This window comes from Myodes glareolus, chromosome 25 (assembly GCF_982192425.1).
Source record: "Myodes glareolus chromosome 25, mMyoGla1.1, whole genome shotgun sequence".
In the NCBI taxonomy this organism is placed as follows: Eukaryota; Metazoa; Chordata; class Mammalia; order Rodentia; family Cricetidae; genus Myodes; species Myodes glareolus.
In genome coordinates, this window is record NC_142050.1 from 11,647,113 (window position 1) to 11,669,248 (window position 22,136).

Here is a 22,136-nt window from a genome sequence, read left to right on the forward strand (position 1 = left end):
TAAAATACCAGGTTACAATACAATACATTCTTTTTTAGAGATCCATTCTCAAACCCAAGTGGAGAGCAGTTGGTTATCAACATAACAATCATGCCACTTTTGCAGCAAGGGTAAAATTTTGCATAGTAAATTGGTATGGTTGATCACAGGGTTCACAGTTACAAAAGACCATTGATGTCTTTTCTCTTCCAGAAGCCTGTGAGGCACCAGCACTATGAACCTAGTAATCAGGGAGGAAGCTTCCAATTCAGTTCCAACTTAACTTCTCAACAACTTGAATCCAAGTTATTTGGTGTCTTCCGAAGTGGGGTCTTAGCAATTTGTTCTGGTGAGGACTCAAGAAGAGTTGCAAAAGTCTGTATTGTTTGTAGAGTCTCAAGGACCATCATGATCGACAACTCAATAACACATATCTCACATATGAAACTGGGTTTTCAGTTTGGTGACCGTTTACTTTTAGAAGACAGTATTACCCAAATATGCAGAGCATTTTCACCTTCACTTCCCTTTAATTTTATTTTTAAAATTTTTATGCAATATATTTTGATCATATTTTCTTTTGTCATAAATTCTTCCAGATCCTCCCCACCTCTCTACCCATTCAATTTTGCATTCTTTCTCTCTATCAAAAAATGAATAAAACAAAAATGAAAAAACTCTCCAAACAATAACAAAAGAAAGCACAAAAGACATGAGGTTTATTTTGTGTTAGTTAAGTACTCCTGAGCACAAAGCCTGCCCTAGAATGCAGTTTATATACCCAGGTTAAGTCCTTGAAAAAACCCAATTATCCCCCTACCATGAGGTATCAGCTGCGCGTAGACACTGTGTTAAGGGTGAGACTTTCTACCCATATATCCTTCTCCATGCTGAGATTTTTGTCTTATCTAAATTTGTGCAGTTACCCTGCATGCTGTCATGGTCTCTGTCTTTTATCATACATATTTGTATAAAACACACACACATGGGAACATACGCTCATTCACACGTATTTGTGTGCTTTTGTGATTTTAGGAATTTTTAAAAAATGAGGCTATGTTCTATTCATATGTAGCTTTTTCTCAGACATACTGTTCATTCTCTCAGGTTTGCACCCTTAGCTTTTACTTCATAGCTACAAAATATTGCGTGTTCATGACTAACATGTTTTGTTTTTTGTCTGACTCGGGAATATTTACTTTTCATAATATTTTTGCTGATTATTTGTAAATTTCACATAATAAACCATGAGCACATTCTGTTTTAACATAATATTTTAAGCTGTTTTTTGTTATAGATTAAAGAAGCAAGATAGTTGACCCACTCATTTGATAGTGGTTTATTTTACAATAGCAAAACAATTAATCAATATATGAAAATTTTCATAGCTAGACATTTGGGGTTATGAAGATAAAATATTGCTGCCTTGTGAATAATTTACCATGGTAAAATGCTGGCTCAGGAATGAAACTAATAATCTCAATAATTAAGGTCCACTTATCTGTAGCCTGCTAGACAGTCAGAGGTAACCTATGTTTCTTATAAGAAAATTAAAAGCACATGAAGTAGCCAAATACCAACCAAAAAGCAAACAGGCCCATGAGATTGAACCCACACCTGACACTGCCTGAAGGACCAGGATCCAGAGAGAAACCTAGGATAGAACCAAACATGACTGGCAAAATAATAGCAACAACAACAACAATAATAAGTCAAAGAAATGATTCCTAACAATACTCTACTATACTTGCATACTCTGCTATAACTGTGTAGACTGGAGCCTACACAATTGTCATCAGAGAAGCTCCTTCCAGAAACTGATGGGAGCAGATACCCACAGCCAAACATTAGGGGGAGCTTGAGGAATCCTGTGAAAGTGGGCAAGGAAGAATTATAGGAGCCAGTGTGGTACAGGACACCACAAGAAAACAGCCCACAGAATGAAGTAATCAGGGCTCATAGGGCTTTTAGAGACTGAACCAACTATGAGGGAGCCTGTTTGGGTCTAAACTAGGTCCTCACAAATATATAATGGTTGTGTAGCACAGTGTTCTTGTGAGACACCTAACAGAGGGAGTGAGGGCTTTCTCTGAATTCTGCCTTCTGTTGGGACCTTTTGCCTACTACTGGGTCTCCTCATCCAGCCTTACAAGGGGTTCTAAGCTGTAACATGGGGGCCTGCTTGTTGGGGTTTCTGTCCCTCCCAGTACCCCAACAAGTCAGCACGCCCCAAGGAAAATTACACAGAGGACTCCATGAGATTATAAACTGATTGACTCACTAGCTCAGGCTACTTATTAGCTCTTATAACATATGTTAGCCCATTATTTTTAATCTATGTTGGCCACATGGCACCTTTCTCAGCAGGGCAGCTTACATCTTGCCTCTCTGGTGGTCTGGGCAGAACTGCAGAGGGAGTTTCCTGCTTCCCAGAATACTCCTGTTCTCTTTGCTCCACCTCTACTTCTTGTCTGGTTTTCCCATCTATACTTCCTGCCTGGCCAATCAGCATTTATTTAAAACATGATTGACAGAATACAGACAATTCCCCCACACCACCTAGCCTTTTTGCAACATGATATGCCACATTTGGTTGATCTCTCTGAAAGGCCTGTGCTTTTCTGAAAGTGAATGAGAGAGGAATGGATCTGGGCGAGAAGAGAGGTGGGAGGAGAGGAACCTGGGGAAACTGAGTGTGGTGTAATGCATAAGAAAAGAATAATTCTTTTAAAAATTTAAATGCAAGCAAAAATTCATCAACTTGCTCAATAAACATGAAAACAGAGTAACTTTTAGATCATAAGAGAAAGGGGTAAGAAATAATCAGTGTAAGGAAAAACTAGGGAATGCAGCTTGTCAAGTGACCAACATATCCAGAACAGGACAAAGAGAGATTCAGACCAGATGCCAGGTGCTGCCTTTAAGATGCTCAGGCATACTCTTAAGTTATCCAGAGCTTCCACTTCTGAACAACCCTAGGGACCATTTTTCCATCTCTGGACCTCACCCCCTTCTCTGTGGGCCAAGAGCATCATTATTACCCAGGCACAGAGTGTGGTATCTGTAGCCCTGGGGGCCCACACAGTCACGGAGCACCACAACCCTTCTTCCTTCTGCTCTTCCTCCCCACCCTCTCCTCTTTCCCCTGCTTCTCTCCCATACAGCAATGTAAGTTTCAAAAAGCCCTCTGTCCTGTTAGAAGGCAAGGCACCCTGATTACATCTGCAAACAAATCGTTAACCTGTCATGTGTGTATGCTCGTGAGGGTAAGTGTGCTTTCAACGACAGTTGCACTACACCATATCCCACTGAGGGAAGACTATAAGAGGGGAATAACTAACATTTCAGTAGTCAACTCAATCTCCCTTCCCCTACTTCAGGACACAAAGGTAAAGAACTGACACATCACCAGATCCACAGTGCTACTGGTCCCCACACGTGGCTCTTCAGCCTTTAGAACTGGTTTGCAGAAGGAATGTGGAGTGTTTAGAACTTCAGACTAAAGCAGCCCTAAAGAGCTGCAAGCAAAGCTTAGTGGGCTACTCTGGTGGGAGGTTAGAAGATGGTGGAGGTCCTAATTATGAGGTTTTAGAAGAGTACAATGACTCTAAATTGAACTCAGCTAGAGGTCATTTATGTGATATTCTAATAAAGAATCCAACCTCATCCTGTGTCCTGAGAAGGGGAGTGAAGCAGAATACAGGAGTGAAGGTCAGATCCGTCGGGTGGAGGAAACTTGAGGCCAGGAGAGCATGAAGAAAACAACTCACACCTCTCACTCAAGCCACAGTGAAAGAGTGAAAAGGGGAGAAGAAAAGAGGAAAGGGGGGCAGTTTAAAACTGCTAGAGATTGGTACTTTTAAAGAGAAACCTGCCACTCTGTCCTGGGTCAACTAGATCAGGCCCTGCTAACAAAATCCCACCCATCTAAGTTTGCATCTTGCATATACATTTGAAACTAAACATTCTATGCTGACAATGTTGTTGAAGTAGTTCCCTGCTCAATAGACACTGCCTAGGGAAGTTTTTCTACGGGGTCAACTCCACCAAAATTTAACCAACAAACCTTCATCAGCTCTCTGTTGAATTTTGAAATGAGATACAGATGGCAATACTGTACACTTATCAGTAGGTGGCAGCAAGCTATTAAATTTAGGGGAACTGCTTAACACTGATAAAACTGACCAAAGAGGTTAAAATGACAGACCGAAGGGTGTTGTTCTTTGAGGGTCTCCACCACACACCCCTCCTCCTTCCAGCTCAATTTATAGACTTCTGTGTTGCTACATTTTTGTTTGCTGGTCACTCCAAAACAACTGAACTGGGTGAATACTGTTTGGAGGATCATCTTTTTCTTTTAGTAGATGACGTCGTCTCTCTAGCTGTTCCTCAGATATCTATTACTCATTCCACACAATTTTCCTTGAAGTACTTACTAGCTGATTTCTAATAAATATTAGCTACATTTGATAAAGTATTTCAGGCAGAAAGGTTGAAACAAACAAACAACAAATTGTAGCCAGCTGCTCAAGTCAATGGCTTTTCTCAACATTCTCACATAGGAGCAAAATAATATGTCTGCATCCTTCACAGTAAACAGGGTTGAGGTTCCCATCAGGCATTTGGTTTCCCCACATCTCTCAACTCGTCTCACTCCCCCCTCAGTACTGCAAACTCCATGGTTCCACAGTGAACTCAGGTGCAATCGAGGACAATCTAATTCTTTAGGACTGAGATGAGTCAGGCACTTTCACAACACTTGTCTTTCTGTTTGGAAATATGAAGAGTCTTCCAGTGTACAGAACACTGAGGCATAACCCACGCTGCAGAGCAAATGTGGGCAGCTCTCCAGGGTTGCTAGCCGCTTTATAAAACTACAAGAAGGGCCCCTACCGTATCGTCATAACGCCCACTCTATTGGTGACAATGTCCCAGAGAGAAGCAAATTGGCAGGACTATTTTCTCAATGTCAGCACTGAATTCAGAAAAAAGGCCATATGAATACGCTGAAAATCAAAATGCCAGAGGTAGAGAGATTCGGGAAAGCCACCTAGGAGACACCTAAATGCCTCATCATGCCCACCTTTCAGGAACATCTCTGTTCATAAGCCCTGTGGCGAGAGCAGCGCAGGGGATTGAGAGTCACAAGTTCTCCAAGAGTTGTAGTGGTTGTTGACAAGCTCCTGGATAGGCAATGCCCCAAAGACACACTCAGGAGAAGGTAGATGTAAACCACCAGACCACTCACTATCCTACCACATCAGAGACAGACTTGACAACAGAGCCTGGAGTCAAGTAGAAAAACAGGCAATCTTGATGAAAAAGAGGAAGGCTCAAAGACCAAATGGAGAAAAGGTTGGGTGCCAGTGAAGTAGGAAGTAAAGGACACAAAAGGAAACAGGAACATGATGGAGGCTCGATGAAGGGAAGGCAGCATGGATATGTTCTTCATCCAGTGGGAGCTTGGCTGGCTGGTTCGTAATATGAGTCCCTATCTCATTTCCTCAGACAGGATGGATACATGGAATTCAGCAGCAAAACAGGGGAAGATGATACTTAAAACAGAAACCTGTTGGGTGCATACTGAACATAAATAGACTGAGGGTACCCTTCTACCATGCACTGTTTATACACCAAAGGCAAGTCCTGTGTGGACAGGAGAGACTTTGGGTTGTCATGCAAGAACAACAGTATTCTGGGAAAAGGATATGGCAGGATAGGGGTGGGGCAGGCAGACAGAACGAAGTTCCAGTTCTTAAATACTAGAAAGCAAGCATAGTTTAGTTCTACCTCCACCTTCTCCAGAATCTTAACAAATTCTGTAAAGGTTATGGAACTCTCCCCATCCTGATCAGCTTCCTGGATGGTCCTGCCTGCAATGCTGCCCAGCTGCTCATCTGAGATATTCACTCCAGTCATCATTTATAGTACCTGTAACAGCTCATGATGGGAGATCTTGTCATCTTTATCCAAATAGTATAGTCTGAAAGCAAAGTGCAGTTTGTTGCTTGGGCTGTTGAGTGGTTCAAGTCCAATCACATGTTTTTTGTTATCTTTTGTTATCGTCAGTGGATTGGAAATGAGCCAAAGTTCTCAAGAATCCTCGGAAGCTTTTCTGGTCCTCTCCCTCTGAAAAGAAGGCATTGATGATCCAGTCCCCCAGTGAGTTAATGGCAAGTTCTGCAATCTTTTGGAAATCTTCCCGACTGAGAGTCTCATTCTCCCCTGTGTCCAGGCTGGTGAACTGGCTGTACAGGCACGTGATCTGACTGTTGGAAAAGCCAGTCACTTTCTTAATCTCCTTGAGCTCCTCATCCAGTAGGAATGTGGAGGCCCAAGACCCCATCACTGCGGCAGGTGCCCCTCCAGGAGCAGCAGCCTAGAATCTACTGCAGCAATAGGGAAGGAAGGAGGGAAGGGCCAGGGGTCAAGAAGGGAGAGGGCACTCAAAAGGTTACATTTTAAATAACTCTTTAAAGCACTTTTAGAACATTTTTCCTACAATTTTTGACCATGTACGCTTTGAGGATATTCTCTGATAACAATACTATTGATGTGACATTTTTATAAATTGAATAGTAAGATAATTCTAACTTCTAGAGCATAATTGATAGAAATGCTTATTGTTAACAATAATTTAGGAACATCTCTTTGGCCCCACAGATCATCATTAGATCTGTGAAAAAGAACCACTGGAAAGGTATGTCTTCAGAAACTGATGGATTAGGACTTCGGTACTGCAGAGAGATTGAGATATTATAGATCCAGAATTCATTCCCTTCTATTGGGCTTGCTCAGCACCTCCTCCATCTCCAAGAACCATTCCTTTCCCACCTATGTAGTCAGAGGTAATTCATTCATTCCCAGCTGCTCAGACCCAAAATAATTACACAGAAACTATATTATTTATAACACTGCATGGCCAATAGCATAAATGTATTTCTAGCTAGCTCTTATATATTAAATTTATCAATTTTCATTATTTTATATTTTACCACAAGGCTGGTGGCCTACTGGCAAAATTCCAGTGTCTACCTCCTCTGGCAGCTACATGGCATCTCACTGACACCACCTTCTTTCTCCCAGCATTCAGTTTAGTTTTTCTGCCTAGCTCTATTCTGCCCTATCACAGGACAAAGTAGTCTTTAGCTATTAACCTACAAAAGCAACACTGATACAGAAGAACTTCCCATATCACAGCTCTATGTCAGAAAGGATGTCCTGTGACCAACAGGAAAAAATTGAAAATCTATGAACTTAGCAGACCACTAGTCCCAAGCTATGAGCATCTTCAGAGAGCATCTACGTGCTCTAGACAAGCCTCCGCCATCTTCCTGCACCACCTCTCACTACCTCTCTAATATCCTCACCAATGGATGTTAGACTTGCCTTGAGCTGTGTCTTTCTTTAGTCTGTGAATTACAAAACTTCATAAACGGCTTCCACATTGGAACATGAAATTTGGAACAACCTAAATCTGTGAGTCCCAGGTCCCAGTCATGAAGAACAGCTTCAGAATCAACTCTGATATCCCCATGAAGGTGAGAACTTTGTTTGTGTCAGGGTTCCATCGTGTTATCTTTAGGGCTGTTTCTCCTTCGCGTGTCAGTAACAGGACTTGGGCATGAGGGAAGAGGAATTGGACGGACTCCTTGGTAGGCAGACAGACAGGGAGGCTCACCAGATTTTTTTAAAAAAGCAAACAAAACAAAGCAACAACAAAAATGATGAACTTCCAGGATTGTTTCTTGGCTTCTTCTTCACATTCCTGACCTGAAACAAAATACTGGCAGCTTAAAACAAAGGCCTTGTGGGCTTTTTCTCCTGCTGAATGTGCTCCCTGCCTGCGAACCAGTCTAACAAGTTCAAGGCCAGACCAAGACACAATTCTTGGACCTATCAACTTTCCTGTCTCTGTTCAAACTGATCACTTCTAAAAGGGGAGGAAGCCTCAAAGACCTCGACACCCACCACCCTGGAGAAGAGTCTGGGCCTCAGTTTCCCCAGTCTCTGTCTACTTTGCGGATCTCTCTGTGTGCACAGTGTGTGTGTACAGTCCTGCAACCTTAAAAGCCTTTCTTTACCAGCTGAGTCTGTCTTCTCCTGTTTGCTTTTATTTTCCTTGCTGCTGTTTGCTGCATTTGTCCTTCTTTCCTGTCTTCCAATTCTTTAAATGGCCAAGGAAATAAAGCTGATGGAGATGTGTACAGGGTGGCAGACAGGTCCCCGGAGACCAGCATTTTAATATGCCTATTGGTGATCAGTTTTTTCTCATTACACCTGGATTTTGCATTCTGCTGCTGCTGGACACATTTCTAGAGTGGGTAACCCCCAGGCTCAGGTGCTGACATTCTTGCCACATGAAATCCACCTGCCCAAAATGATTGGTGGCAGAAAACCGTTCCTCCACAAAGACCTTGGTATAGCAGAAGTAGCCATTGCTAGCATCCAGGAACACCTGTCCCTGCCCCTTTGGGACCTGGCAGAGTGTGTCACCCCTGTGCACATGGCAGGCAGTAGTACCCCAGCCTGCTGTGTAGCCTCACCCTGTTCCTTTCTCTTCTTCCTCTTTCTCTTCCTCTATCCCTTCCGAGTGTCTGTCTGTCTGTCTGTCTATCTGACTGTCTGTTTCTATCTTACTAGCTATCTAGCTATCTCCCTCTCTCTCCCTGCTTGCCTCTCTGTCTCTTTGCCTCCCCCCCTCACAGTCTTCCCACAAGACCCCTCTACACTCCGTTCTCTCTCCCTTTATCCACCCCAACCACCACGAACAATAAAAACTGTCACATAAGCATGGTCTGCATGGCATGCCTGTGCTCACTGCAGTGGGGCTCCTTGAACCCAACCCATCTGACAAGGTCCATCTCGTGCTTACATACCCCGTGAAGGACACTGAAGTGCGTGAGTATGTCGGACCTGATGGAATCTCAAATTTCCCTTTCATCTATTCTAGAAAGCACCTTTGGTAACTATAGAGCCCACTCCAACTTTCTCACAGTAAAGTACAAGAAGAGCAAAATGAAGAGAAATGCCTCAATTTATGTCACATAAAACTGTTACATTTGAAAAAAAAATAAAACCAGAAAACGTTACACTGGCAAATGTAGCAAAGACACACACCACATTTCCAGGGCTCCTTGCAGGAACAAGGAGAACATCCTTAGGGGTAAGAAAAAGCAACCAAGATTGAGCAAGCTCAGTCTTTTGGTAGATGCATCTTTGCCTGAAAAATTGTGGTTTTTTTGCTAAATGTTACATCTCCCTCTCCAAAGTCACCAACTATTCCTGGACTTGCCTAAGGTCCTGCCACTTGATGTTTTCATGAAACTTGAGGGGTTTATTTTTCTCTGGAGCAGAGACTACTTCAATATTCTATCAGTCTATCACTTTATGTCACATTTCTATCATAAAGGGAAAAAGTAGCAATGAGTAATTTACCTATATAAATGTTTCTTTCTGCTTATAAGGTATGTTTAATGTTTCAATGTGAATTTCTACAAAGAAGTATGGCTATTGACTAGATTTGCTGTTACCAATAAAAATCCAAAAAAGACATGTAAATATGGATTAGTAAAAAGACTCATCATCTCATTTATTTACATAGAGAAAACCTACATTTACCTACAGACTATGAGTCAATATGTAAGTAGGCATGGCAGGAACTGTAACCCACCCCCATGTAAATATGTATCATTGTGAATACACAAACTACCTCTATAACAAAATGAAGATTAAATGCATGAGCCTGAAAGCCACAGTACCTTAGAAATACCTCTGTAAAAATACCATTTCATTTATCTTGATATTTAAGATTTAGTGATTATTTTTATTGCCCCACTGATTTAGATTATATGATGACCCAGTTATTAGTAATAACAGTGAAAATAACATCCTTATAATAATTATGAAAGAACAAGAAAATAATTAATTTGAATGTCTATCTTAATGATGTACTCAACTGTAAAGATGCCTTAAATGTTTAAAAAGTATGTTTACTTGTCCACTGACATTCAAAATATATTATAAATCTCATAAAATTTCAAACCTAGAAAATAATGAAATATAGAATATTTATTAATAAATTCACAACAAGTGTTCTGATTTTCATTTAATAGAAAATAATATGATAGTTAAATTGCATCAACAATTATATTTTCTGAGTTTGCTTTACAAAAAATTTAATATAGTGGCTGGAGAGATGGCTCAGTGGAGTTTGGAGCACTTGCTGCTCTGGAAGAAGACTCAAGCTTGGTTCATAGCACCCACATCAGGCGACTCACACCCTTCCATAACTCCAGTTCCACGGCATCGACCTCTCTAGCTACAGCAAGCATGTGTACACTGCATGTGATACACATAAAGTCACACAATCACACATACATATAAATTAAAAATTAATTTAAAAATTTTAAGTAACATAAAATTATGCCTGCAAAATTAAATACAATGTGAGCATTAGAATAACAAAATGAGAAAGAGAAAACAAAGGTATCATAAAATAGATCAACTATGTATTAAATCAGCAAAAAAGTTTGAATTTCACTTAAGCTGGACCAGAGGAAATGATGTTACCTGTCACAATACTTTCTGAAGAAAAAGCATAGATTAATGTTCTGAACTTACATGATCTGACACCAAAAATTTATTTCTACTTACTCTATTACAGAAGGTCTCAGATTAGAGATATACATTTAGACTTTTATATTCATCCTTACTAGGTGTTTTGTCAATTACAAACCAGGGTCATCTGGGAAGAGGGAACTTCAGTTTAAAAGGTTTCTCTATTAGATTGGCCCATAGGCAATTTCTTGATTAACTAGTATGAGATATCCAGGCCACTGTAAGTAATGTTACCCAGGGTCAGGTGGTCCTGAGTTGTATAAGAGATAGGTTGAGGAAACTATGGGAGCAAGTAAGAGAGCAGCATTCCTCCATAGCCTCTCTAGCCATTCCTTCCTCCAGATTCCTGACTTGAGTTCTGCCCTGATTTCCCTCACTGATGGATTATTGCCTGGTACTGTAAGAAGAAGTAAACCCTGTTTTTCCTAAGTTGCTTCTGTTCAGTGTTTGATCACAGCAGCAGAAAGCTAACCAAGATAAATGTTACCATATTTTCTGCTTTCAACCTGTTTTCCTGAGTCTATACATGGCACCATAGGTTCTTTTGCTTCTGGAGAAGAGCTACATTCTATTTCAGGTTGGTGCTGTAATAGGGTGCATGTGGTGTCTTCGTTAGTTTAACATTCTAAATAGCAAGCACTGTATCATAAAATCCTACTCTTGATTCCTCCTCGATGAGACACAGCTCCTGCAAGATAGACCAGGATATCTATCTTGAAGTATCTGCAAGATACTTCAAAACTTTGGCCGAGTATCAGTCCCTCTTATGACAAAATCTGAAATGTAGATTTTTTTTTGTTTGTTCACATGCTTTTGTTTTACCACAGGAAAGGGAACTTTTCAAGTTCTACTAGTATTTACCTACATCATCTGGAATAACTCGTGTGCCCTTTGGAGTTCTCTGTAGAGCTGTTCCGTAAGGGGTGCAAACCGTGAGGGAAGTTGAATCCTTTCTCTTAGGAGCACTCTGTAATGCTCATATATAGCACTGACACTTCCATATAAATTTACTTGTGTCTTATTTTTCACAGACGTACTAAATGCATAATATTTGTTAAATTATGTCTGGGTTTTACTTCTGTTTATTATGTTAGTCCCACAGCACTGATGAACAGCTGCATCTGCTAATAACCCAAGGCCAAGATCCTGGTTTGAACACTTTATAGACTTATCCTCCTAGGAAATGAAGGTTAATTTCTTCCTGTTTCTGTACAAAGGGGGAAATCAATTACACCGAGTGTACTGTGATTCTCAATTGATTTTATGTGGGCTTTTCTTCAGGAAGTATTTCATTAAGAATGTACTGTGTCATTTTAGCCAACAGCATAGAAATCTGTTGGCGGAAAAACACATTCATAACTATTTTCCTTGTTCTCCCAAAGATGTTTTCTCACAAGGAAATATTCGTCAGCTGTAAACCACCACCTACTTTCAAGTCCTTCCTTATCCTATCATCAAGCCCTTGCCTCTTCACTGATTCTATAGTACAGGTCAGCTGCACAGTTTTTTACAAACAGTGAAGGGTTAGTTCCTGCATAGCTAAGTGGAATATATTTGCAGAAAACAATAACCACTTGATTTTTGTGGTAGGTAAAGTAATGAGCTATTATCAAACCCAAATATCTATCATATTACTGATTTTATGACTGATTTTCCATGGTACAATTGATGTGAGTAGTACAGCACACACATGAATAAAGATTTTGGTGGAACTCTGAGAGATCACTGTGCTTGGGTTCTCTGTCACACAAACAGTACTTTCTGCTATTCCACAAACTAAGGGAGGAAACTCATGTCATCTCTCAGCTCAAAATCTATACAGACAACCTACTAGAATTTTTCAATAAAGTCATAATTAAACACTTTACTGAACACAAAAGATAGAATTTGGAGCAGCTTCATCGAGGACACAGTAAGTGAAATGCTGACAACTTGTAGGTAGGGTATCTCCTTTAAGCCTGGTTATACTTCCTTTCATTTCCCAGAACTGCAAGATAAGACCCAAAATTCAGATAAAATTTGACTTCAGGTATTACATAATCAAAAAAACCAAACAAATAATGACAGTAACAAAAAAAAAATCAGTTTGAGTACTTTTACAGAATTAAACATCTCAAATAGATTGAGTTTTGTCCAAAAGGCCAATTCTTGCAAAATTTTGATAGTGAACCCAGGGTAGGCAGTGAATTATCAACAAAGCTATTCTTAACTTTAAGAATGGCCACAACTCCAGTCTTCTTCCATTGTCTGTAAGGCACCTAGCCTAATTAATGCTTTATTTAAGTAAATACAAACACATGTGCAGTCATAATAAGTAAGAACCAGTCCAGCATATCCTGCACCTGGGAATTGCTTGAAAATAATATTAATAATCAAAATAAATCTTAAATTTCAAGTTTTTCTGTAGTTGTTTCTTACATGTATCTGTGTGTATATTCCCCTATCTGTCTCTTGGCCTATCATCTTTCAATCTGTCTCTCTTTCTACCTATGTGTATGTGCCCATGTGCTTGAGTGGAAATCAGTGAGCAACTTTTCGGATTCAGTGCTCTCTTTCCCCCATGTGACTTCTGGGAGTTGAACTCAGGTCATCAGACTTTATGGTGAGCACCTTTACTCACTGAGCCATGTTGCCATAATTAACTTATGTTCCTTGCCTTAGAATCAGAAGATTCTGCTCAAACAATTCCACTAATTAGGGGTATATCAATGCTCGAGAATCTTGTGGATAGCTATAAGAACTTATCTTTATTGAAACCAGAAAAGTAAATCTAGCTATAAATATCCAGTGTCCTCATAAATGTAATCTGTCACATTAAATATGCTACACATTTCTTAATTTTAATAGCTCTTCTCCCCATTTCATCACTACCCTTTTCTAAACTCATGAAGTCCCAGTGAGTCATTCTCGGTAAGGCTCTGCATAAGCAAGTGCTTCGCTGAAACTCCATTTCCAAGATGGGGTTGGACTGGGTAAATGCAAACCAGTAGACATATGACAGGAAAATCACAAATGCAAATACTAACTAATTGGAGTTTAATGTCAATTATACATTTAGAACAGTTCTTGAAAAAGTCAATCATTCTCTTCAATTAAATTGTGTACTTAAAGAGGCAAATGAGAGCCAGAATCCAGGATTTCACAATGAAATAAATTCTAGAAATTCAAATCTCCGAGCAGAATCACGAGTCCCAGTCAATGAAGGCAGTCAGACCAGCGTCAATGTGAAAAAGGCAGGGTAGGTTGAAACTCACTCAGCCAAGATATTTTAAAGCACTTCAATGTTTAATGGAGATAAATATTAGCTGATTGATTGTGTATTAACCTAAGAAGTGGCATTTAAAGAAGCTTCGTAAAAATCATATTCATTCTTATGTAGGCTTAAAAATATAAGCTCACAAAGATCATCAGAAAAATTCATATTTATTTCAATGTTTTTTTCAACAAGAATGTCTGTGTATTTTTGAATGCTAATGTTTCAGGAATAATTTAGAGAAGACTCTAGAACCAGACAAGTAGAGAACAAGGAAGAAAATAAATAGATTGCTGAATACTCAAACACTGGTTATTATGGGGAAGATATCTCACATATAATAAGATCTCCATTGCTGCACTAAAATATAAAATAAATGCAAGTATGTTATTATGCATTTTCATTATAGCTGTATGATCAAACAATATAGTTAAATCACATTTACTCAGTCATGATTTAATATAAAATACCCTAGAGTTGGTATATATTCCAAGATTTCAGTCTGACATTACATAATTAATAACTTGTCATGTGTCTATAATCTGGATGATTACTTATATACAAACTGTTGCCCCTCATTGGTTCAGTTATTTCTTTATGGAATGTGTTTATACAATATATTATTATATTACATAATAACATATAATATATCAATATGTAATACATAATAATAGATTCTATATTAATACAATTACATTTTATATATTATAGTAGCATATAGTATGTATTATCCTTTTCATAAGATACAAATCCTTTACAAAATATATATGTGTAAATATATACATATGTGATAAAGTACATTACAAAGATAGATATTTAATATTTGTAGCAACTAACATTTGTAAAGTGTCTGCTGTGACTTATCCAGGATTCACGACATCTTCTACAGTAATAGTTTATACATTTTGCATCTGGTGTGGGTTGAACAGGGTTATGTCCATGTTTCTTTTTAACCCATAGAGGGAGCTGATTTTAACACAGTGATTATAACCTCTGCTGGCTGTTAAATATTTCTGAATCTTCTGTTTGGTATGACAGGATCACTTGTTACTATGTTTATACCTCTAGTTTTTTAGTACTAAAGTCAACATTCTATCGAAACAAAGGCAATGAAAACATTGCATGTTTCAATGAAAGGAGTGGCTTTTTTTTTTTAAAGTACCATATTCCAGAAATTACTATTGAAGTCTAATGCCACAATTCTCTTAAATGAAAGTTGGGCTTAAGGAAGGGAAAGTTTTGTTTTATTTTGTTTCAATATAATATTTTAAACTTATTCTTTGTGACTTTCATACACACACACACACACACACACACACACACACACACACATATATATATATATATATATTTCTATCACATTCACCTCCCATTTCCTCCACTCTTTCGGGAGATTCCCAATTTACACTTTCTAACTTCATGCCTTCCTTTATTTTTTTTATAATCTACGGAATCCTCTTCCTGCTACCCATACATCCATGAGTGTGGGACCAACCACTGGGGTCTGGTGAGCCTACCAGGGACCATAGACCTAAAGAAAACTGGTTCTCTCTCCCCTAGTAGCTATCAACTCGCAAGAGGTCTCCAGCCTGAGTAAGCTTGCATGCGCGCCCCCTACTTCCATGCTGGAATGTGGACTAGCTTGATCTTGTGCAGCTCTTGTATTGGTACCCAGAAGCGGCAATGTTTTCAAAAGGCCAAGATGCCATGAGTTCTTGAGTACAATAGACTTGTCACATCCAGAAGACACAGACACTCCCTGATTCTGGCTCTTATAACCATTCATCCCCTTCTATTACCTAAGCTTTGGAAGTGGGAAGATAATGTGATATACCGACAGGAATGTCCAGTTTATGAATGAGCACTCTACAGATGCTCGTTCTCAGCCCTTTGACCAGCTGTGCGTCTGTGTTTTAACTACTGTCCAACACGCAGAAAAAGCTTCTCTGATGAAAACTGAAAGCTGCACTAATCTGTGGGTAATAAAGTAAAGTACATGTTTAAAACTCAGCTTGATGCTATGTCCATTCAGCACCATAATAGTAGTAGGTTCACCCCTTAGAGCCTCTGAGCTCCCTAGTCACATGTTCTTCATCAGACTTGTACTGTGATAAGTTCCCTCCTGTGGAGTGCACCTTCAACTCCATCGGAAAGTGATGCTATTACTCCTATGATAGTCAACCCATATTGCACCTATGGGCATGTCTTTCCAGCCCAGTCTTTATTGCAGTTCACAGGGTTCACAGACAGGATAGACCAACGATGACTTTTCTCCTCCTGCATCCAGCATAGCATTTTCCAATACTATAAAATCTAGCCAGCATAGAGAAAGCTTCCAGATCAGTACCAACTTTATCTCTCCAAATCCTGTGACCAAAGTATGTGATATCATCAGCAACAGAATCTTATCATCAAGGTCTGGTAGCAACGAAAAACAAAAACACTAACCTTTATTGTGTAGTGGGTTGCTGTGACCTGTCTGACAAACAATGCAAGGGAAGTTCTTCACATCTGGAACTGGGGCTTTTAATTTTGTAACCTGTTGCTTCTGGCAGGAACATTATCCCTGATTAAGGTTAACTCCATTTAAACTTAGCTGTATGTACATACTTAAGTACATATATTTGAATGCTTATACACTAGTAGGTCTCCATATGACTTTTTTTCAAGCATCTTCAATCTTGTTTATCCTTCCCTGACTCCTTCCTCTGTCCTACCCTTGAATAAAGAAAAGAAAATTTATCAATATTTTCCATAAATACTATAAGTCAAAAATGTGCTGGAACAAGTGAAATCTGAGATTGAACAATTGCTACAATAAAGAGAAATAAAACACGTATCCTACGGTTGTTGTCTTGGGTACTAGGAAAAAATGAAAGACGAAAGCATAATTGTAGTAGTTGAAATAAAACATCTTCCCAATCAGATTCTTTTTCACAAGACAAAATTAGGAAACAGAGTAGTTTAGCTATGGCAGTTCTTTTCGAAGTATATAATTGGAAGAATCAGCCAACATTCAAATATTTGGATTTGCATTCTCAGTTTCACATGATGAGCACCCGGTTCAGAAAATCAGCTAATTTTCTTCCTTGTAGTAAAGCATGCGTAAGACTCTACTGAAATCCAGGTTCCAGCAACCAGCCAGATTGTGTGCTGTGTGCTGTGCAAGACCCTTAGGAGGAAGGGCCTGAGGTCATCCAGAGAAACGCCAAGATTCATCATGTTCTTCTCTTTCCCAGCTATTCTCCACATGGTCATCATGACAGCAGAGTTCCTCATAGGGACAACAGTGAATGGATTCCTTACCATTGTGAATGGCTATGACTTGGCCAAGAGTGGAAAACTCCTGATACTGCAGATCCTCTTGATATGCACAGGACTGTCCAGACTCGGGCTGCAGATGATACTGATGACACAGAGTTTCTTCTCTGTGTTCTTCCCATTTGCATATGAGGAGAATATTTATGGTCCCAATATGATGTTCATTTGGATGTTCTTTAGCTCAATTGGCCTTTGGTTTGCCACCTGTCTTTCTGTCTTTTACTGCCTCAAGATTTCAAGCTTCACTAAGTCCTGGTTTCTTTGGCTGAAATTCAGGATTTCAAAGTTCATATTTTGGCTGCTTCTGGGCAGCTTGCTGGCCTCTTTGGGCACTGCAGCTGTGAGTATTGAGGTAGGTTTCCCTTTAATTGAGGATGGGTATGTCCTGGGAAACACAGATCTAAACATTAGTGATATCAAGTTAATGAAAAATAATGACTTGCTCCTCGTTAATCTGGCCTTACTACTTCCCTTCGCGGTGTTTGTGAAGTGCACCTCTATTTTGTTCATTTCTCTTTACAAGCACACCTGCAGATCTCAGAAGATGTCAAATGCCAGAACAGAAGCCCACATAAATGCATTAAAAATGGTGACGACATTCTTTTGCTTCTTTGTGTCTTACTTTGCTGCCTTCATGGCAAATATGACATTTAGAATTCCATATAGAAGTCATCACTTCTTTGTGGTGAAGGAAGTCATGGCAGCATATCCAGCTGGTCATTCAGTCATAATCATTTTGAGCAATTCTAAGTTTAAAGACTTATTCAGGAGAATGATCTGGCTGAAGAAGAAAGAGTAAAGAGAACACTGTCTTATTTCCCTGCTATTAATGCAGTGAACTCTCATTTTCCATGCCCTCTTTCCTTCACGTTTCCTCACAGGCCTTACCCAGGATGTTCAAAACCATTGTTTTGTCTTGGATGAATCGGTTATCACTCTTCCATGGACTGTGTACTGAAGATACTGTGATTTCTGTGAATAACTATTAATTTCTCTGAAGTACCACTTTTTATTTTAGAATTTGAGCAAGATGTAAGGCTTCCTTGGGAAAATCAATATTTGGCTTTTGCTGTCTGTCTTTCTAGGTAATTTGGGGATCTTCTGGTGGAGACAGGGGAAAACATTTGAATTCAGTTCAAGACTTGACAGATCCAAAAAAACGTTTATTGTTTAATACACTTAACTTTTTAAAAGAGATTCATTAGCAGAACACAAATGGAGTGATAATGCTGCACAATAAAGGTGATGCTACGGCTCTCCTGGATGACATGGTAAAGTCTCATCCGCTTTGGACCTTAACCGGATGGAGAGGGTCAGGTGTCATTTTAACCAGTCTACATAAGCAAACAAGAACAAACAGGGATCTCTGTTTTTTGTTTAGTCTTAGCAAAATGAAGACTATTTTTCAACCTTCTGAAGTCTCAAACTTACCTCCATAGAGAGACTGTGAAGGAGATTGCTGAATGAAAATCTCGGAAGGAAACAGTCCCTACAGGACCGGACCTGATCCCTGACTAGGACTCTGATCTGGGTACAGTAGCCGGAAGTGAAGTGGAGACCTAACATAAATTTTGTAATTTGCTTTGAGGAGGAAAAATAATCTTTGAAACAACTTTCATGCCTTGGGACACCAGTTCAAACCTGAAAAATCCTTTTTGATGCCTAAACCAAAACTGTATATCTTACTTTAGTTGTAACAAATTGTAATTATATTTGATTGAAAGTTTCTGGGATGAAGAAAAACTTAGGTATGTATGTGGACAATGGTTTACTGGCAGATAAAAATTCTGCATATAACCTCACAATGTTGTCACTGTTCTCTGAAGGAAAGTTTCTCATATTTGAGCAGATGTTGGACACTTGGAACATGTGTGTGAAGTCAGGTTGCTGGTCCCAATATGAGGGCTCTGGTTTAGTGGGCCAGGAAGCATGAGATTGGCTGTGCTCACAAGTTTCCATCAGTTCCATAGTGCTGGTGACTCAGGAACACACACACCACTGCAGCCTTCAGAAAAGGGCAGGGTGACTTTACTTGTGGAATTCTATGGTCAGACTCTGAAGGATTTAAGCTTAACCAGGGTTGACAGATCAAACGATTAGAATTTATTAGAGTAATTGAAGAAGAAAGCTCAAATTGTATGGTAAAATCTCCCAACTCATGCACCAATGAAACACCTAGAACACTGCATCTGACAGGTCTCAGTCTCACTGTAACACAGCCAGAACAGGAAAGAGTCACGGTCCCAGTTCTTGACAAACTGGGAACCAATGTTTTACAGTCACAGTAGTTAAGAACTTAAAGTTGGATAGGTTTATACCTCTCCAGTTGCTAAGAAGTTAAATTAACTTGGTGAGCACCTTTGTGTGTTAGAAAAGATGGCAGACTGAATGAGGTTGTGAAGGCATGAGACAAAATGCCGCGGTATGTGCAGATGGAAGGGGAAGAAAAAAGCAGCCGAAAAGATGGTGCTTGGCATTTTACCTTGATCTTTAGAAAAGATCACGGATGGGCTGTCCTTCTTTGAGTAAAGATGGTCAAGGCACCATAGTATAATAAATATGATTTGGACATCCTCAACAGGAGGACTGGTGCTCTTGAGAGGCCCCTTGTTACAAAGCTTTGAGCATCAACAACATTGATTGCCAGTCTCAGGATTAGTGGAGCACAGCCAAATTCAGTGTAGTATAGCTTGATAGCATCACCACCAGAGGTATCTATGTCACCCACAGATTTGCTTTGTAGACATATTTACCCTGAATTGATCAGTATCTCTGAGAGGGATCAAAAGATTCCTTTTCTTTACAGCAATCAGTGATTGTGTGTTTGAAAAAACTTTACTTTAGCTATATTCTGTGTGTAGCAAGCACGACTTCCTAAAATGAATCCAAACTTAACTTGTTCCATTCAGACACTGAGACAGAACTGGACTCTCTTCTCCTGTCCTTGTGAAAGAAGGGCTTTCCACTCTAAGCTCCAACTGGATCCTTCCCTTGAGAAGAGAAACACAGCTGTTCCCAAGTCCCCTAAGTCTCTACACATTGGCCAGACAACTTCCCTAAGTGACTCTTGAGAGCGTCTCCCACATAAAGACAGTATTCTCCCTACCCAAATATTTTATGTTTGTTCTGCTCTCTTTCCCTTTCACTCCAGCCCTGTGGTGAGAGAAAAGACAGGAAGAAGAATCAGTGTGTCCAACAGAGTCGGCCCACTGCCCATCCAAGAGCAGTCAGAAGGAACAGACATCGGGGCTCCTCCGTGCCCCTTCTGTGGTTGTCGCCTTGTCTGCTTTGTGATGACACGTGATTGCCACAGAGATTACTTTGCACACGTGTCTGAGGGATTAACTGACACATGTCTGACTTTCAGTACTGAGTCCTTGTTCTCCCAACAGCTTTCTAGGAGTTACTCTCTCGTTTCACACTGCCAGTGATTGTCCTGGCCGTAGTTCTCATCCTTTCCTGCCTCCGTCTGCGTGTCTAACGCTGCTGAGCCATGCTTTCTTCACTGCTGTTGAGCTTTGCTCCTTTTCTGTCACACCTGTTATCTCCAACGCGAAAACTGTTCACTTGATGGATGTGATAGCCCGAATCTGCGAAACCCTACTCTCCGATGCGGGCGCGCGCTTCCCGTATCGAACCGCGAGTCTGGATCAATATCCTAGGTGTTAAACAGACACACACACAGAGCCCAGGATCATTTGCCCAAAGGGTAAATGTCGACTTTTGCTTGCAGGTGGAATTACCATATCAAAAGAGGATAAAGCTCTCTAAGCTACTTCCCCAAACCGGTGGAGCCAGCAGAGGAGAAGACAGGAAGCTAGGCTGATAGGAGAAACAGCCCTGCATAGCGCCTCTAAGAGCCAGGAAAAGCCTGGGTACCAACAGATGGAGAAAAACTTAGAGTCCAAGCACACAGCACAAGAGCATAGCAGTTATTATACCCCATAAAAAACTCATCCATAGTTTTTTCTTCTTAAAGAAAAAAACATTAAATCTTATTTTATGCACCTGCTAAGTTACAGAGGAGTTCATACAGTTACCTGTCATTTGATGAAAATTTGAGCTGCAAAGCCTCTTCAGTTCTCCCACTAGTACACGTGTGTGGTGTAAATGGTACTCAAGAGGAGCCGCATGACTTAAGGCATAGAGACACAAGCCTCAATGTCATGGAATTTTTATTTTTTTACATGCTACCCTCCCAACTTTGTTGGGAACTGAAAATAACTTATATACCCCATCTAATTCATGTGGAGAAAAGCTTATTATATATGCAGAAGTATCTATATCAAAGGAGAGAGTCTTTGAGAATTTCATAATATTTTTCCATCTCAGAAGGCTGAAAGGAATTCTGAGCGGTTGCTTCTGCAGCTCACTGATGTTGATGTTCTTCATGCTTCCTTCCATGTTCTGAAGCAAAATGTATTTATCAACATCAGGGCAGCTCTTCTGTGTTCTAAGAAACCTTCAAAGACATTGCCAAACTCTAAAATCTCTCATTTGTTCATTTCTCATTCAGAACATAAAAGCATTATCACATGTTATTTTGTACATTGTCCTATAAAGTTTGCTTACAGTTTTATCTTCACTAAACAATTTTTCCAGTATTCCTGAAATTAAGAGCCATGCTAAAATGTAGTTCTAGTCCCAAATATTTAATAGCTGTCAATTAATCACAAACAGGTACTTGAATACATACACTGGATCAAGAAACTTAGACCTCTCTGTAAAATAAAACCAAAGATAAAGTCAGATGGTATGTTAATTCTATTATCAAAACTAGTAGTTACAATTTTGTTGACATTTTCCAAAAAAAATAAGTAAAAAAAAAACTTATTAAATTGAGTTTCGGGAACTAGAAGAGGAATTTTATTCTTGTTCTTCGGTTTATCAAGTAGGACAAAACTGAAAATTTTTGGTAGACTGCCACCTAGTGGTGAACCATCACACGACAGGAGATCCGAGT

At 39.7% G+C, this 22,136-nt stretch overlaps 1 protein-coding gene and 1 pseudogene across 1 annotated transcript; one reads left to right on the forward strand and one right to left on the reverse strand.

Annotated features, from left to right (window-relative positions):
* Positions 1-5,535: 5,535 nt before the first annotated feature.
* On the reverse strand, positions 5,536-6,325 carry LOC125409829 (calcineurin B homologous protein 1 pseudogene; annotated as a pseudogene).
* Positions 6,326-17,072: 10,747 nt separating this feature from the next.
* On the forward strand, positions 17,073-17,972 carry LOC125409830 (taste receptor type 2 member 2-like). Its single transcript, XM_048449014.3, has one exon. It carries the CDS (start codon positions 17,073-17,075, stop codon positions 17,970-17,972), a length of 900 nt encoding a protein of 299 aa, XP_048304971.3.
* The last annotated feature ends 4,164 nt before the right edge of the window (positions 17,973-22,136 follow it).

Bases quoted from the DNA above. Each gene is read 5' to 3' on its own strand.
- LOC125409830 (XM_048449014.3), top strand. From the start codon at position 17,073: ATGTTCTTCTCTTTCCCAGCTATTCTCCACATGGTCATCATGACAGCA.